The sequence below is a fragment of the Labrus mixtus genome, chromosome 18 (genome assembly GCF_963584025.1).
Source record: "Labrus mixtus chromosome 18, fLabMix1.1, whole genome shotgun sequence".
In the NCBI taxonomy this organism is placed as follows: Eukaryota; Metazoa; Chordata; class Actinopteri; order Labriformes; family Labridae; genus Labrus; species Labrus mixtus.
Window position 1 is genome coordinate 8,896,019 of NC_083629.1, and position 17,506 is coordinate 8,913,524.

The window sequence follows — 17,506 nt, forward strand, 5'->3', positions numbered from 1 at the left end:
ATGGGGGTGGAGGGTGGAGTTTTCTGCCAAGAGAGGGCGGTCAGCCTTGGAGCCAGAGGAGGGGGGGGGGGGGGGGGTGAGAATATGTATAATATATTGAATAACTTTATATTAATACCTAGTAATTATATAGTATTATATTTATAACACCTTCCCTGAAAAATGTTTTTGTGTTTCTTTAAATCTTTTACATGTTGTGAAATGTTTTTTCACACTCATGAAATATCTGCACAGTCGACCTTCAGTCGACCTTCAGTCGACCTTCAGTCAGAATTCTAAATTAAGTCAAACCTGATTTCAGTCCAGCAGGGGGCGCTGTCTGCGGTGACTTTGAGACTGAACATCAGTGAGGAGCAGCTCGACCTGCTGCGGACTCAGAACACAGGTAACCTGTCGGGATGCATTCACTGACATCAGGTAACACAGGTAACCTGTCGCGATGCATTCACTGACATCAGGTAACACAGTTAACCTGTCACGATGCATTCACTGACATCAGGTAACACAGGTAATCTTTAATTGTTCTTTCATTGTTAATAGGGTATATATATATATATTTATATATAGTATCTATGTTCTTTCATTGTTCACTTGTTTTTCTTTTAAATCAGAATTCTAAATAAAGTCCAACCTGTTTTCAGTCCAGCAAGGGGCGCTGTCTGCGGTGACTTTGAGACTGAACATCAGTGAGGAGCAGCTCAACCTGCTGCGGACTCAGAACACAGGTAACCTGTCGCGATGCATTCACTGACATCGGGCAACACAAGTAATCTGTCACGATGCACTTACTGACATCGGGCAACACAAGTAATCTGTCACGATGCATTCACTGACATCAGGTAACACAGGTAACCTGTCGCGATGTAGTCACTGACATCAGGTAACACAGGTAGCCTGTCGCGATGCATTCACTGACATCAGGTAAAACCGCATTTCCCCTCGAGGGATTAATAAAGTATAAATTATTATTAAAGTTTCTGTGTGTTTACTCTTTGAATGAATCAGCTGTGTTTGCTGCAGAGCTGGAGGTCGGACTCCGAGCTTTAGAGTTCACAGTGAACCAGCTGCAGACTGAACGTGAAGGTACACCACACACACACACACACACACACACACACAAACCATGTGATTGGCAGAATCAGCTTCATGAGCCAATCACATGAAGAAGGAATGTGTTGGAGTGACAGCAAGTTATGATGGAACTTCTTCACTTGTTCTAATCATCGCTCTTCAAAGGTGGAGCGAGCGTAAAAGTGTGTGTTTACTTTGTGTGTGCGTGTGTGTGTGTGTGTGCAGCTCAGACCACTCTGCTGACTGGACTCTCTTCCAGACTGGAAGCTGCAGAGAACCAGAGCTCCGGTGAGTCCAACACCAATAGAAACAATGCAGAAAAGAATGAAAAGGGTTTTTGGTCTCTGAAGTGAAAAAGATCAGATGGAGTGTTTGATTCTCAAAGGGAAGGGTGATAGAGTTTGATGGCCACAGGCAGGAATGACTTCCTGTGGCGTTCTGTGGTGCATCATGGGGGTGGAGGGTGGAGTTTTCTGCCAAGAGAGGGCGGTCAGCCTTGGAGCCAGAGGAGGGGGGGGGGGGGTGAGAATATGTATAATATATTGAATAACTTTATATTAATACCTAGTAATTATATAGTATTATATTTATAACACCTTCCCTGAAAAATGTTTTTATGTTTCTTTAAATCTTTTACATGTTGTGAAATGTTTTTTCACGCTCATGAAATATCTGCACAGTCGACCTTCAGTCGACCTTCAGTCAGAATTCTAAATTAAGTCAAACCTGATTTCAGTCCAGCAGGGGGCGCTGTCTGCGGTGACTTTGAGACTGAACATCAGTGAGGAGCAGCTCGACCTGCTGCGGACTCAGAACACAGGTAACCTGTCGGGATGCATTCACTGACATCAGGTAACACAGGTAACCTGTCGCGATGCATTCACTGACATCAGGTAACACAGTTAACCTGTCACGATGCATTCACTGACATCAGGTAACACAGGTAATCTTTAATTGTTCTTTCATTGTTAATAGGGTATATATATATATATTTATATATAGTATCTATGTTCTTTCATTGTTCACTTGTTTTTCTTTTAAATCAGAATTCTAAATAAAGTCCAACCTGTTTTCAGTCCAGCAAGGGGCGCTGTCTGCGGTGACTTTGAGACTGAACATCAGTGAGGAGCAGCTCAACCTGCTGCGGACTCAGAACACAGGTAACCTGTCGGGATGCATTCACTGACATCGGGCAACACAAGTAATCTGTCACGATGCACTTACTGACATCGGGCAACACAAGTAATCTGTCACGATGCATTCACTGACATCAGGTAACACAGGTAACCTGTCGCGATGTAGTCACTGACATCAGGTAACACAGGTAGCCTGTCGCGATGCATTCACTGACATCAGGTAAAACCGCATTTCCCCTCGAGGGATTAATAAAGTATAAATTATTATTAAAGTTTCTGTGTGTTTACTCTTTGAATGAATCAGCTGTGTTTGCTGCAGAGCTGGAGGTCGGACTCCGAGCTTTAGAGTTCACAGTGAACCAGCTGCAGACTGAACGTGAAGGTACACCACACACACACACACACACACACACACACAAACCATGTGATTGGCAGAATCAGCTTCATGAGCCAATCACATGAAGAAGGAATGTGTTGGAGTGACAGCAAGTTATGATGGAACTTCTTCACTTGTTCTAATCATCGCTCTTCAAAGGTGGAGCGAGCGTAAAAGTGTGTGTTTACTTTGTGTGTGCGTGTGTGTGTGTGTGTGCAGCTCAGACCACTCTGCTGACTGGACTCTCTTCCAGACTGGAAGCTGCAGAGAACCAGAGCTCCGGTGAGTCCAACACCAATAGAAACAATGCAGAAAAGAATGAAAAGGGTTTTTGGTCTCTGAAGTGAAAAAGATCAGATGGAGTGTTTGATTCTCAAAGGGAAGGGTGATAGAGTTTGATGGCCACAGGCAGGAATGACTTCCTGTGGCGTTCTGTGGTGCATCATGGGGGTGGAGGGTGGAGTTTTCTGCCAAGAGAGGGCGGTCAGCCTTGGAGCCAGAGGAGGGGGGGGGGGGTGAGAATATGTATAATATATTGAATAACTTTATATTAATACCTAGTAATTATATAGTATTATATTTATAACACCTTCCCTGAAAAATGTTTTTATGTTTCTTTAAATCTTTTACATGTTGTGAAATGTTTTTTCACGCTCATGAAATATCTGCACAGTCGACCTTCAGTCGACCTTCAGTCAGAATTCTAAATTAAGTCAAACCTGATTTCAGTCCAGCAGGGGGCGCTGTCTGCGGTGACTTTGAGACTGAACATCAGTGAGGAGCAGCTCGACCTGCTGCGGACTCAGAACACAGGTAACCTGTCGGGATGCATTCACTGACATCAGGTAACACAGGTAACCTGTCGCGATGCATTCACTGACATCAGGTAACACAGTTAACCTGTCACGATGCATTCACTGACATCAGGTAACACAGGTAATCTTTAATTGTTCTTTCATTGTTAATAGGGTATATATATATATATTTATATATAGTATCTATGTTCTTTCATTGTTCACTTGTTTTTCTTTTAAATCAGAATTCTAAATAAAGTCCAACCTGTTTTCAGTCCAGCAAGGGGCGCTGTCTGCGGTGACTTTGAGACTGAACATCAGTGAGGAGCAGCTCAACCTGCTGCGGACTCAGAACACAGGTAACCTGTCGCGATGCATTCACTGACATCGGGCAACACAAGTAATCTGTCACGATGCACTTACTGACATCGGGCAACACAAGTAATCTGTCACGATGCATTCACTGACATCAGGTAACACAGGTAACCTGTCGCGATGTAGTCACTGACATCAGGTAACACAGGTAGCCTGTCGCGATGCATTCACTGACATCAGGTAAAACCGCATTTCCCCTCGAGGGATTAATAAAGTATAAATTATTATTAAAGTTTCTGTGTGTTTACTCTTTGAATGAATCAGCTGTGTTTGCTGCAGAGCTGGAGGTCGGACTCCGAGCTTTAGAGTTCACAGTGAACCAGCTGCAGACTGAACGTGAAGGTACACCACACACACACACACACACACACACACACAAACCATGTGATTGGCAGAATCAGCTTCATGAGCCAATCACATGAAGAAGGAATGTGTTGGAGTGACAGCAAGTTATGATGGAACTTCTTCACTTGTTCTAATCATCGCTCTTCAAAGGTGGAGCGAGCGTAAAAGTGTGTGTTTACTTTGTGTGTGCGTGTGTGTGTGTGTGTGCAGCTCAGACCACTCTGCTGACTGGACTCTCTTCCAGACTGGAAGCTGCAGAGAACCAGAGCTCCGGTGAGTCCAACACCAATAGAAACAATGCAGAAAAGAATGAAAAGGGTTTTTGGTCTCTGAAGTGAAAAAGATCAGATGGAGTGTTTGATTCTCAAAGGGAAGGGTGATAGAGTTTGATGGCCACAGGCAGGAATGACTTCCTGTGGCGTTCTGTGGTGCATCATGGGGGTGGAGGGTGGAGTTTTCTGCCAAGAGAGGGCGGTCAGCCTTGGAGCCAGAGGAGGGGGGGGGGGGGGGTGAGAATATGTATAATATATTGAATAACTTTATATTAATACCTAGTAATTATATAGTATTATATTTATAACACCTTCCCTGAAAAATGTTTTTATGTTTCTTTAAATCTTTTACATGTTGTGAAATGTTTTTTCACGCTCATGAAATATCTGCACAGTCGACCTTCAGTCGACCTTCAGTCAGAATTCTAAATTAAGTCAAACCTGATTTCAGTCCAGCAGGGGGCGCTGTCTGCGGTGACTTTGAGACTGAACATCAGTGAGGAGCAGCTCGACCTGCTGCGGACTCAGAACACAGGTAACCTGTCGGGATGCATTCACTGACATCAGGTAACACAGGTAACCTGTCGCGATGCATTCACTGACATCAGGTAACACAGTTAACCTGTCACGATGCATTCACTGACATCAGGTAACACAGGTAATCTTTAATTGTTCTTTCATTGTTAATAGGGTATATATATATATATTTATATATAGTATCTATGTTCTTTCATTGTTCACTTGTTTTTCTTTTAAATCAGAATTCTAAATAAAGTCCAACCTGTTTTCAGTCCAGCAAGGGGCGCTGTCTGCGGTGACTTTGAGACTGAACATCAGTGAGGAGCAGCTCAACCTGCTGCGGACTCAGAACACAGGTAACCTGTCGCGATGCATTCACTGACATCAGGCAACACAGCTAATCTGTCACGATGCATTCACTGACATCAGGTAACACAGGTAACCTGTCGCGATGTAGTCACTGACATCAGGTAACACAGGTAACCTGTCGCGATGCATTCACTGACATCAGGTAACACAGGTAACCTGTCACGATGCATTCACTGACATCAGGTAACACAGGTAATCTTTAATTGTTCTTTCATTGTTAATAGGGTATATATATATATATATATATTTATATACAGTATCTATGTTCTTTCATTGTTCACTTGTTTTTCTTTTAAATCAGAATTCTAAATAAAGTCCAACCTGTTTTCAGTCCAGCAAGGGGCGCTGTCTGCGGTGACTTTGAGACTGAACATCAGTGAGGAGCAGCTCAACCTGCTGCGGACTCAGAACACAGGTAACCTGTCACGATGCACTTACTGACATCGGGCAACACAAGTAATCTGTCACGATGCATTCACTGACATCAGGTAACACAGGTAACCTGTCGCGATGTAGTCACTGACATCAGGTAACACAGGTAGCCTGTCGCGATGCATTCACTGACATCAGGTAAAACCGCATTTCCCCTCGAGGGATTAATAAAGTATAAATTATTATTAAAGTTTCTGTGTGTTTACTCTTTGAATGAATCAGCTGTGTTTGCTGCAGAGCTGGAGGTCGGACTCCGAGCTTTAGAGTTCACAGTGAACCAGCTGCAGACTGAACGTGAAGGTACACCCCACACACACACACACACACACACACACACACACACACACACACACACACACACACACACACACACACAAACCATGTGATTGGCAGAATCAGCTTCATGAGCCAATCACATGAAGAAGGAATGTGTTGGAGTGACAGCAAGTTATGATGGAACTTCTTCACTTGTTCTAATCATCGCTCTTCAAAGGCGGAGCGAGCGTAAAAGTGTGTGTTTACTTTGTGTGTGCGTGTGTGCGTGTGTGTGCAGCTCAGACCACTCTGCTGACTGGACTCTCTTCCAGACTGGAAGCTGCAGAGAACCAGAGCTCCGGTGAGTCCAACACCAATAGAAACAATGCAGAAAAGAATGAAAAGGGTTTTTGGTCTCTGAAGTGAAAAAGATCAGAAGACTCTATAATGTTACAAAAACACATACATTTTTTATAAAGCGATTGTAAACACTTTATGAAAACATCCAAAAAGCAAGAACAAAAAAAAAGACTTGTTCACGGTTCTATTAGGAACTCCTTTATGAATAACTGTTTGTTCTTCAGAGCTGGAGGTCAGACTGAGAGTCAGCGAGAAACAGCTGGAAGACCTGAAGACTGAAAACACAGGTAACACTGAATACTTATACTTACTTTATATGACTCTACTGTATTTATTTATTGTGAAGCTCAAAGAAATTAAGTGTAATGAAACTTTAGAGGATCCAACATTCACAGGTAACATCGCTTTAAACTCACTCTTTACAGTATATACTGTCTTATTGTGATAGAGAGTTTGCAGCAGTCAACAAATCAACACGTGGGCTGAAACTCTGCAGGACCCAGCATGGCTCCCTGAGGATTCCCACTGTAACTACCAATGCTTATCCTCCTGGATTATTTTTCCTCAGTCACTCCACATAACCCCCCATATAGCTCCTTGATGGTGATGTGTGAGTCCTAGTGGATGTTCAGAGCTACCCGCAGTATTCTGGTGTAGCATCCATCCAATGTAGCTGTCCGTGTATCGAGTCATCATTACGCCATCATTGAGCCCCATGTATCCAATCATAATGGCGCCTTGTGTATCAAGTTATCATTTTGCCCCCGTGTATCGAGTCATCATTGCAGAATCCGCAGACAACATGCACTCACTACAGTCCTACTGCACAGACATATCACCCACACCCACATTAACTGAGGAACTCCTTCATGAATAACTTACTTTATATGACTCTACTGTATTTATTTATGTACTGAAGCTCAAAGAAATTAAGTTTAGGGAAACTTTAGAGGATCCAACACGTTTCTCTGAGGAACTCCTTCATAAATAACTGTTTGTTCTTCAGAGCTGGAGGTCAGACTGAGAGTCAGCGAGAAACAGCTGGAAGACCTGAAGACTGAAATCACAGGTAACACTGACCATATTTATCTCAAAGACTATGCCCCCCCTGCTGGTAGAAAAGGATTAGTACAACATCAATCCCCAGTTTGAAGTTTTTATAAGCTGTGTTTCTGATTTTCAGCTTTGGGTGTCAGACTGAATGAATCCTTCAATGGTCTTTCTCTCACAAACACAACTGCAGGTTTGATCTTTGAACTCCAAACTTATGGTTTCTGTTTTTAACCATAAACAGTTAGATTACAACAATAATGTGATGTGAGCTCTATAAACCTGTCCTTCTAATATACTAATGAAGATCACTTTCAGCTTGTTGCTTCTTGTTACTAAATATTGAACTCATGCTAACGTTAACTAGCTGATTGTAGGCTAAATAAAAATTGTAATGTATTAGTGTGGACCCATTCAAGTGAACTGACAACATGAGTCTGACGAGTTCTCGTTTGATATCAAATCATTCATTAAAGATTATTATTATTTAGAGCTAATTCAGCAACTTCCCCAAACTCAGATGTTTATTTCTCTGTAAAATAATTTTTTTTTAACTAAAATATTTCTTAGCATTAAACCAAAAACATGAACTTTTTCCTGCAGATGACCAGAAGGTGGCGTTCTCAGCGGGTCTGACTGATTCAGGACCAGTCGGACCGTTTGATGAGGAGAGGACTCTGATCTTCTCCAAAGTCATCACAGACATCGGCAACGCATACAACCAGACAACAGGTAAACCTCCCACAGAGTAGGGGTGTTTACTGTAACCTGTTCTGTGTCTGAAAGGTGTATTTATTTTAACCTGCTGTGTGTCTGACAGGTGTCTTTACTGTAACCTGCTCTGTGTCTGACAGGTGTATTCAGGGCTCCTGTCAGAGGACTGTATTTCTTCAGCTTCACGGCAGCAGATTACCAGAAAGGTTACATGGGTCTCCACCTGTACAGGAACAATCTACCAATCATTTTCAACCTGGACCTGAACGACCATGGCGGCTACGCCTCCACATCTAACGGTGTGGCACTGCAGCTGGAGGCGGGTGACGAGGTCCGCCTCAGTCTGCCAGCCAGCTACCGACTCTACGATGACGTCCGAAACTTCAGCGTGTTCTCAGGCTTCCTGCTGTTCGCCATCTGAACGGTCCAAAGACGAGAGTAGGAGTGAGAGGTGAACAGACACATGTAGCCGCTTTAGGAGAAGTCGAGAAGAAAGAACAGGAAAAACAGAACTTAAAACAAGTCTGAAAATTTATTCAACTTGACCTGAAAACATAAAAACATTTGGAGCTGAACTTTGACCTTTCCGTTACAACTATTAAACCAAAGACCCTCTACAGTGTTCCTCTAACATGTAAAAAATGAACATAATCATTCACAGTCTGTAACAGCTCAACACAATAAATACAAACTGTCACCTGAACGCATCGTCTGTGTTACATTCAAGTGAACTCAGGAGAGAACATTCACAACTAAAGAAACAAAGTTTGTGCCGAACATCTCATATTGCTGTTTTCTCAGTCTCTACAGTCTAATAATAATAATCTGTCGACTTGTTCTGGAATGAAAATAGGAAAAAAACGTGCAGAAAAAACGTCTTTAAAAAACAAGTCGATATAAAGTTTAGTCTCTAAAAAAACTGAATCTTTCAATGTGCTGTTCCTTTAAGAAGACAAAGATTCTCCAATAAGACGACAGAAGTGAAGAGAAAAACAAAATGGCTTCAGATCCTTCATCTGAGGAGGAGGACGAGGACGAGTCTACTCAGTGTGGCTGTTGACCCTCCTGTTCACAGCCTGCAGGAGGAGCAGTGAGTACTCCTCCAGCAGAGCTGCCGTCCTCACCCCCCCAACTCCTCCCAGCCCCGCCTCTCCTCCCAGCATGCTTGGTGTCTTGAGCGGCAGGCAGTCAAGCTCCGCCCTCATCGCCTGGAAGGCCTCTGATAGGACAAAAGCAATCTGATGCTGGTCAGGGGCGGAGTCATCAGAGGAGGAGCCGCTTACCTGGGGGAGATAGATGGACCAGTCAGCAAAGGTTTCTACGGCAATGATGATAAAAGGCTTTTATAAAAACAATTAAAACTCACCTTTCTGTACAGGTGTGTCGCTTTCCTGAAGCAACACTGCAGCTCATTGGTCAGAACTCTGCAGGACTCGATGCTGATTCGCTCGTCTGCAGAGAGAGGGGTCAGTTTACATGTTCCATGACGACGTCAAAATGAGACATCACAGTGAGAGGAGGAGGAGTGCAGTGATGAAGAGGAGGATAAAGGAGAGGGGCGGAGTCAGACGAGAGGATGAAGAGAGGACTGATGAAGGAGAGGGGCGGAGTCAGACGAGATTCAGAGAAGGCGGATAAAGGAGAGTGGCAGAGTCAGACGAGAGGATGAAGAGAGGAGGATGATGGTGATGGGTGGAGTCAGACGAGATTCAAAGAAGGCGGATAAAGGAGATGGGCGGAGTCAGACGAGAGGATGAAGAGAGGACTGATGAAGGAGAGGGGTGGAGTCAGACGAGATTCAGAGAAGGCGGATAAAGGAGAGTGGCAGAGTCAGACGAGAGGATGAAGAGAAGGAGGAGGGTTCAAACCTGTGTGCTCTCTCTCCTCGCTGCCTGAAGGAGTCTGAGGCTCCTCCTCCTGTCTGGGCAGAGTCAGAGGGGAGACAGAAAATGGTGGAGGCCGCGGCGAGGAAGACAAGGAGGCGAGGGAGGGCTTATCCGGAAGCGGCCTGTTGCTGCCAGGGACACGTGCCTGCAGGCCCCGTGGGGGAACATTCGCCTGGTTACCATGGTTACCCAGAGAGGAAGAGGAGGGGGAGGCTAGGACTACAGGTACGACAGTAGCATGTGGAGGCGTGGCTAGAGATGCATTTGAAGGCACCACTGCAACAAGAGGGGGCGGAGCCTCTTTGACCTGACAGGGCGTAGTTGTTGATGATGTCACTGCTTGACCCTCTGAGGGGTCAGAGATGTTGAGGCCGTCGCCCATCGAGATGGAGCGAGACATCTTTGCCATGGAGCTGGCCGTCGGGCTCATGTAGGAGCGAGATGCTGACTGGGCGGGGGAGGAGGTGGAAGAGGGAGGGGGGGACTTCCTAGGAGTGGAGCCAGCAGACAAGGAGATGACGGCTGTCTCAGGCAGTGGGGACCTTGGGGAGGCGGGGCATGGTCTCTGCAGGGGCATGGCTATGGATGGGGGACGTCTAGGGGAGGAGGGGAGGGTGGTAGGACGCTGGAGGGGGAGGAGCTGCTGAGGGGGGACATCTCTGGAAGAACAAGAGGTCGAAGAGTCACCTGTGGGAGAGAGAGAGAGTTTAAGTCCAACACCTGTATGTGTAAGTGTTTGTGTGTTTCCTCTATAAAGCTCAAGAGCGCCACCTCAAGCCGCCATATTTACACCCCTGTGACGGGGTGACAAAGTGTTCCTTTAAGAAGCCTTCAATCTGAATGTCTTAGAGGTGTAATAAGGGGATGAAGTGATCCCCCCTCTGTACCGTCTTAAGAGGCGTTACAGAGGAGAGACAGGATCAGCGGAGCCAGCGGGGGAGAACAGTGCTGTGTGTGTGTGCATGTCTGACTGTGTGTATGTGGAGCTCCTGCTGTGCTGTGCTGTGCTCTCTTAACGCCATAAGGCAACGTAAATTCACCGCATGGGACATCAATAATCCGCTGCTGTGGAATCAATATGAACATCTTAAAGGGGACATATTCTGAAAAATCCTCTTCTACAGTGTTTCTGAACATATATTTGTGTAACCTGAGTGTCAACTGACCCACAAAATGTGAAATAAATCCATCCAGTCCTTTGTTTGTGGTCTGTGTAAGTCTTACAACACAGAGAAAAATGCTCTGTTTCAAATTTATTCTCCTTGTGATGTCATCCTGTGATGTCGAATGCTCATTGCATTTAAAGAGACACACACGCCAAAATGGAGCGTTCTGAGAGATCTGGTTTATACAGGGTCACAAACCTCCTCTGGTGCTTGATTCATGTTATATTTTGACCAAAGCACAGCACAGATGTTTCATTTAGACCACAGGGGACTGTTTGAAAAGGTGGAAAAGGGGGATTATATGTCCTCTTTAAGGTGTAATGACGGCGGTGCCTCTTAACAGCGCTGAAGCAGAATTGCAGTCTGGTGCTCGCCCACGGCACAGAATCTGCTCTGGTCAGAGCTGACCGGCTCCGCCCCTCTCTCTGCTGCATTATAACTGTCGATCACAACCTGCTCCTGAACCCCCAACACTGCACCATCAACTCGTCCCACACAGGTTTACGTCCTTTCTCCCTTTGAGGTCAGAGTCTGTATCTCTAGGACACACACCTAGTCACCTGGGGGATCACAACGAGCATCCATTGAAATGTCTGTCTGTCTGCCTGTCTGCCTGTCTGCCTGCCTGTCTGTCTGTCTGTCTGCCTGCTTGCATTCTTACCTGTGTCAGCTAGCAGACTCTGGACTGAGTGAGCCTTCCGGAGCCCAGAGGAGGCAGGGTTTGTGTAGGATGAGGTGGGGTTTATGTGGGGGGAGGTGGTCTGAGCTGTGCCCGGGTTCCTCCTGGATTCCATGGTTGTTTGGATCTTCTTGTTCAGGGTGTGAGGATCAGTCTGGTCATGGCTCTGATTCTGGGTTTGGTCCTGTTGCCATGACACCCTTCTGTCCTGGGTTCTGGTCTGGTTTTTCTCCATCAGAGGTCGGACCTCAGAGACCAGAGGACGGGCTTTAACCACCCCACCTCCTTCCACTCCCCCTCCTGCCCCGGTCGTCCCACAGGAAAGAGGAAGTGCGGACCTTCCAGCTGAGGTCTGAGAGAGGAACCTGGACGACATGCTGAGACTCTCACTCGAGCTGTGACAAGTTCGACTCGGACTTCCTGTCAACATAATTAATAGGTCCAGTTATCAGGAAGCAACAGGCAAAGACAGTTTGTAAGCCCCGCCCCCTCTGACTCAAGCACAGCCCTTCACTTTGTTTGTTACCTCTGACTCACCATCTGCTCCGGCAGCACCTCCTCTACTTCCTATACATGGGTTTTCTCTGTGCACAGACTTGTTTCCAATTAGTTTTTTTCATGCTTCCATGGAGACCAGTAAAACAGAATCCATCTCAGACTGCTGCTGTCACATCCTCTCCAACTCTACACTGCCCCCTACTGTTCATGTGTATACTACTCGTGATCATGCCATATCCATTTTAGAGGACGTGCCCAGCCGACATAAAAAGCATATATACCTGAGCCAGAGAGGTCAGCCAGAGTGACAAAGTGCTCCTTTAAGAACGCTTCCTGGTCCGGGGTCTGAGGGACGGCCTGAGAGGACTTGACTCCTCGTCCTCTTCCTCCTTCCTCCTCTTCATCGTCATCCTCTAGCTCAGAGGAGTTTCCATCCACACTGAGACGCTCAGTGTGCTCGGCGTCTGACCGACAAGAGCGACAGAAGAGAATTGAGTGAAACAGAATACTAATGCCTGTCTCTCTCTCTCTCCCTGTATCTCTCTCTCTCAGTATCTGTCTCTCTGTTCCTCTCTCTCTACCTGTATCTCTCTCTGAGTATCTCTCTCTGTTCCTCTCTCTCTCTCTCTCTGTATCTGTCTCTGTTCCTCTCTCTCTCTCTGTCTGTATCTGTCTCTCTGTCTGTATCTGTGTCTCTGTTCCTGTCTCTCTGTATCTGTCTGTCTGTATCTGTCTCTGTACCTGTCTCACCTTCTTCTGCAGGTCGTGCTGGACTCGACAGTCTTGAGTTGAATCCGAGTGAGCAGCCGCTGTCAGGACTGGGCTTATCAGGTCGTCCACCTGCAGCACTAGGACACGGCTCCTTCACCTGAAACTCACTGACAGGAAGGGGTGTGGTTTAGAGGGGCGGGGTTAACACAAAAAGACTGTGCAGATGATGAAATCAGGAAACAGTTCTACCTTCCTGCAAGGCTCACTCTGTCCTCCCAGTGGTCAGGGTACAGGACTGGATCCTCCCTGTCTGGGCTCTGATTGGACAGTTGGATGAAGTCAGGTCTCTGATTGGTCCCTGCCTCATTGTCCTCCACCTTGACGGACACATCACACACCATTAACTCCACCAATCAGAGCAGAAGGCTTCAGAATGTGCCTAAGGAACTGACTGTTGTGTGTTGGAAACAAAAAGACTTTGCAACCTTTACGCTTTACTGATGACCTTATCTGTCATGTGACTAAACAGCACCTGAGGACTCCTGCAACACCTGAGGACACCTGAGGACTCTTGAATACACCCAAGGACACCTGAATACATCTGAGGACACCTGAGGACTCTTGAATACACCCAAGGACACCTGAATACATCTGAGGACACCTGAGGACACCTGAGGACTCTTGAATACACCCAAGGACACCTGAATACATCTGAGGACACCTGCAACTCCTGAGGCCACCTCAGGGCTCCTACAACTCCTGAGGCCACCTCAGGGCTCCTACAACACCTGAGGACTCTTGCAACTCCTGAGGACACCTTATGATTCCTGAGGACACATACAATACCTGAGGACTCCTGTAACACATGAGGACTCTTGAGGACACTTGACACTAAACCTAATCCGCACACGGCTCATCAGTGGCCTTTGAGGTCAGTGCGTGTGCTCACCCAGGCAGAGGAGACCTGCAGACTGACGGTGCTCCCCAGTTTTGGATTGATCCGATGAATCCCTCTTTCTACACCTTGGTCCCTCCTCCTTTCGCTGCAGGGGGGGGTGCTTACATTGAAGGGGCGGGCCTTCCCCTGTGGGTGCGAGACAGATGCCATGTTTACCCTATGTTTACCTTTGTATTGTTTTGTAGAGTTTGGTGTGAAATTGTGTCTGGCAGCATTCTGACCTCCTGCTGCTCCTCCTGTTTGTCCGGACTGAACGAGTCCAGCAGACGCAGGTCCAACATGGACTTCACCATCAGAGCTCCATCTGCACCGCCTGTCCTCCTGGACCACCGACGGCGAGGCAGTCGCCCCCCTGACACCTCCTGAGGAGTCGCAGAGAAACACGGAGCGCTCAGAGGAAACATGTCTAAACATGTTAAGAACAGCACATCTAGTCTTAAAGGAAACATAACAAAACTAAACACTTGAAATTTTTGGATTCAAAGTTTAAAAAAAATCAAACTTCAACAAATCAGAGGAAACCTCGTCAATGACGTTCTGCATATGATAACAAACCATTTTGAATTAAATGAAAATATGAAATAATATACAATAACATGAATTCATGGACTGACCGTCCTGCTGTCGTCCACAGACTCAAACTTCTCCTCACACCGTCCTGAGGAAACAACACACGCTTCATTTTATCAGCTGCAGCTTGTTAGTTTGTAACACCACTGTTTCTTGTAACCATGGTAACAGACCTGTCTGCTCTTCCATGCTTCCTGCTGTGACCAAATAAGGACAGATAAGCTCCTCCTCTTCCTCCTTATCGCTGTCAGACAACATTGTGACGACTTGAGGAGACAGCACCTCCCCTCTGCAACACACACACACACACACACACACACACACACACACACACACACACACACACACACACACACACACACACACACACACACACACACACACACACACACACACACACACAGTATATATCTTAACTTTTACATACATTTATATTTGTTTATATATTTATATGCACAGAGAGATAACAGCTGATCAGGAACAGATGATGAAGGTGCAGGAGAATCATTAACAGTGGAAGAAGAAGAGAGGAGCGCACGCTCGCTCTTGTGTTGTGTGGCTGTGAGCGAGTGTGTGCTCATAAACAAACATCGAGCAGGTTATGTCACCTGAGCTTAACCAATCTCTGCTGAGGTGCATTCTGGGAGCTATGAATGCTGCTGGGAGGTCGAAGGTCAGAGAGTCGCTGCCTCATCCTGATGGTCAACTCAGGAGGGAGACGCCACACAAAGATACAACTACACACACACACACACACACACACACACACACACACACACACACTTTTAATTCCTGATGTGTTTCAAAATTACTAAAATCAAAGAGTGTGGCAGTGAGGCGTACCTGTCACCTGACACAGTAATCAGGTGTCTGCAGTCACTGCTGAACTTCAGACCTGTTACAATCTCTGAGACACACACACACACACACACACACACACACACACAATATTATTAACAATTCAAAAATGGACTCAACGATGAGACTGGGAGGGACTGATGGATGAGACTGGGAGGGACTGAATGATGAGACTGGGAGGGACTGATGGATGAGACTGGGAGGGACTGAGTGTTACCTGAGTGTCCAAACATGGTGGCCACACACTCTCCAGAGTAGAAGTCGAATATGCTAATATTTTTATCTGAACAGGAGGTGGCGATGTAGAGTCCTGACGGGTCAATTTGCACCTGAGGAGGAAGGAACAAGGGGAGAAGTCAGCAATAACACCTGCTGCTTTATCTACACATCACCATGGTAACAGCAGGCGTCCTCTGAACGCACCTTGATAAGAGTCCCGTCCTCGCCCTGAGAGCCCTTAAACACCTTCCTCTGTTTGCCATTACTGATGTTAAAGATCCTGTAAACATACAACATCTTCATCACCATCACCATCATCTTCATCACCACCATCATCATCATCATCATCATGGCGCATGGGCACATCGCGGTGACGATGATGAAACAATATATTGTGCGGCCCTACTCACCATCATAAATACACACTCAAATACAGACTCTGATGTGTGTGTGTTACCTGATGCTGCGGTCCTGACAGCCAACGGCTGCGTACTTCCTGGTCGGTTCCACGTCCATGTCATACAGAGTGGTCTTCCTCACCACGTGATGAGTACGAGTGAACTCTAACCCCTCCTCCACCTGGACGTTAGAAGTTTGATATCAACCTTCACAATCAACGCTAAAATAAAAGTGCTTGTTTCTGGTTCACCAGCAGGGGGAGCACAGAAGCTGCCTTAAAAAAAAACAATTTTCCTGTATAAAGAACTTTACTTTGTAGATAAGGGGCCTGACAGAAGGAAGTGACATCACTCAGGTTTCACTCACCTGCTGAGCCGTGCGGAAGTAGACACTCTTATCAGCTCCACAGCTGATCATCCTCACTTTCCCCTGATTGGCTGAAAGACAGGAAGAAGATGATGATGTCACATAAAGACACACACACACACACACACACACACACACACACACACACACACACACACACACACACACACACACACACACACACACACACACACACACACACACACACACACACACACACACACACACACACACACACACACACACACACACACACACAGAGCGAGAGCTCACTATGTAGGGAGGAGGGAGGTGTGTATGATTTCAGACAACCTTCCTAAGATGTTCACACTGAGGTTACAGGTCACATGACTTACCAGCGAATCGGACAGCCGTGATGGAGGACGAGTGTTCATCCAGAGTCTGAACCAGACTGTAGTCCCTACCCACATCCAACACATGTATCAGACGATCCCGACCGGCTGTGGCTAATAACTGGAGACCTGAGATGGAGTGGGGGGGGAGGAGAGATAGAGAGAGGGGCGAGGTAGCTCAGGTAGTGAGTCGATCTCCAAACATACAGGAAGACAGACATGTGTTTGTTTGTTTGCACTTGTCTGCAGGTGTGTGTGTGAAGTTATAAAGAGCTGCAGGTGTCTCACCTGTGTCAGGTCTGGAGAACTCGAGGCAGAGGATCTCTGAGTCGTGGGCCTGAACGTTTAGAATCTCCTCCATGCTATCCAAGTCATGGATCCTGAACACACAGGTAACCCTTCCTTATCAGCACGTCTGCTACCTGTTCACACTCAGACCCCGTCCCCTCTACCTACACCAAACCCCGCTCCTCCCGGCACTGAGCCCCACCCTTACCTGAGGACTCCCATGCGGTCTCCAGAGGCCAGGTGTAGTCCATCAGGACTGACCCCCAGGGTCCTGATACCCATCCTACTCAGGTCAGCCTGCTGCCCCTCTGAAGGACCCGTCTTTTCTGCGTTGCCCCCGGTGATTGAGCAGGAGCTTTCTGTGTCCAGCAGGCAGCTGATGTTGTCTTCCACGTAAATTACCTTCTGTAGGTCCTTAGGGGTCAAAGGTCAGAAAGAGCGCTACAGGTGAGGACAGGTGTGTGACATGTTATATTAATGTACAGGT

General features: G+C 46.4%; 2 protein-coding genes across 8 annotated transcripts in view; one reads left to right on the top strand and one right to left on the bottom strand.

The window, feature by feature from the left end:
- On the top strand, nt 1-8,771 carry LOC132993625 (sodium channel and clathrin linker 1-like). Its single transcript, XM_061063559.1, has 17 exons — nt 1-39; nt 286-385; nt 642-725; nt 1,021-1,083; nt 1,808-1,891; nt 2,148-2,231; nt 2,512-2,589; nt 3,313-3,396; nt 3,653-3,736; nt 4,017-4,094; nt 4,821-4,904; nt 6,243-6,305; nt 6,529-6,591; nt 7,311-7,373; nt 7,488-7,547; nt 7,958-8,086; nt 8,209-8,771. The coding sequence occupies exons 1-17, from the start codon at nt 1-3 to the stop codon at nt 8,487-8,489; spliced, it is 1,521 nt and encodes a 506-aa protein (XP_060919542.1). The 3' UTR covers nt 8,490-8,771.
- mapkbp1 (mitogen-activated protein kinase binding protein 1) overlaps nt 8,582-17,506 on the bottom strand; it is a 26,861-nt gene continuing 17,936 nt past the window's right edge. For all 7 annotated transcript variants that reach the window (XM_061063750.1, XM_061063749.1, XM_061063752.1 and 4 more), the window contains 20 exons: nt 17,228-17,433; nt 17,020-17,111; nt 16,735-16,860; nt 16,379-16,449; nt 16,071-16,192; nt 15,818-15,893; nt 15,612-15,723; nt 15,380-15,443; nt 15,145-15,273; nt 14,710-14,825; nt 14,581-14,624; nt 14,188-14,328; nt 13,958-14,092; nt 13,258-13,385; nt 13,039-13,175; nt 12,579-12,761; nt 11,782-12,219; nt 9,937-10,641; nt 9,435-9,520; nt 8,582-9,351 (listed from right to left, as the gene is read on the bottom strand). In XM_061063750.1, the coding sequence (XP_060919733.1) occupies nt 9,109-9,351; nt 9,435-9,520; nt 9,937-10,641; nt 11,782-12,219; nt 12,579-12,761; nt 13,039-13,175; nt 13,258-13,385; nt 13,958-14,092; nt 14,188-14,328; nt 14,581-14,624; nt 14,710-14,825; nt 15,145-15,273; nt 15,380-15,443; nt 15,612-15,723; nt 15,818-15,893; nt 16,071-16,192; nt 16,379-16,449; nt 16,735-16,860; nt 17,020-17,111; nt 17,228-17,433 (3,354 nt within the window). In that variant the 3' untranslated portion in view covers nt 8,582-9,108. The remainder of the gene's footprint in view (nt 9,352-9,434; nt 9,521-9,936; nt 10,642-11,781; nt 12,220-12,578; nt 12,762-13,038; nt 13,176-13,257; nt 13,386-13,957; nt 14,093-14,187; nt 14,329-14,580; nt 14,625-14,709; nt 14,826-15,144; nt 15,274-15,379; nt 15,444-15,611; nt 15,724-15,817; nt 15,894-16,070; nt 16,193-16,378; nt 16,450-16,734; nt 16,861-17,019; nt 17,112-17,227; nt 17,434-17,506) is intronic.

Excerpts from the sequence above, each read along its gene's own strand:
- LOC132993625 (XM_061063559.1), top strand. The coding sequence starts at position 1 with ATGGGGGTGGAGGGTGGAGTTTTCTGCCAAGAGAGGGCG. Across the intron at positions 1,084-1,807 it reads GCTGCAGACTGAACGTGAAG|TCCAGCAGGGGGCGCTGTCT; the intron begins GTACACCACACA and ends ACCTGATTTCAG. Across the intron at positions 3,737-4,016 it reads GCTGCGGACTCAGAACACAG|CTGTGTTTGCTGCAGAGCTG; the intron begins GTAACCTGTCGC and ends TGAATGAATCAG.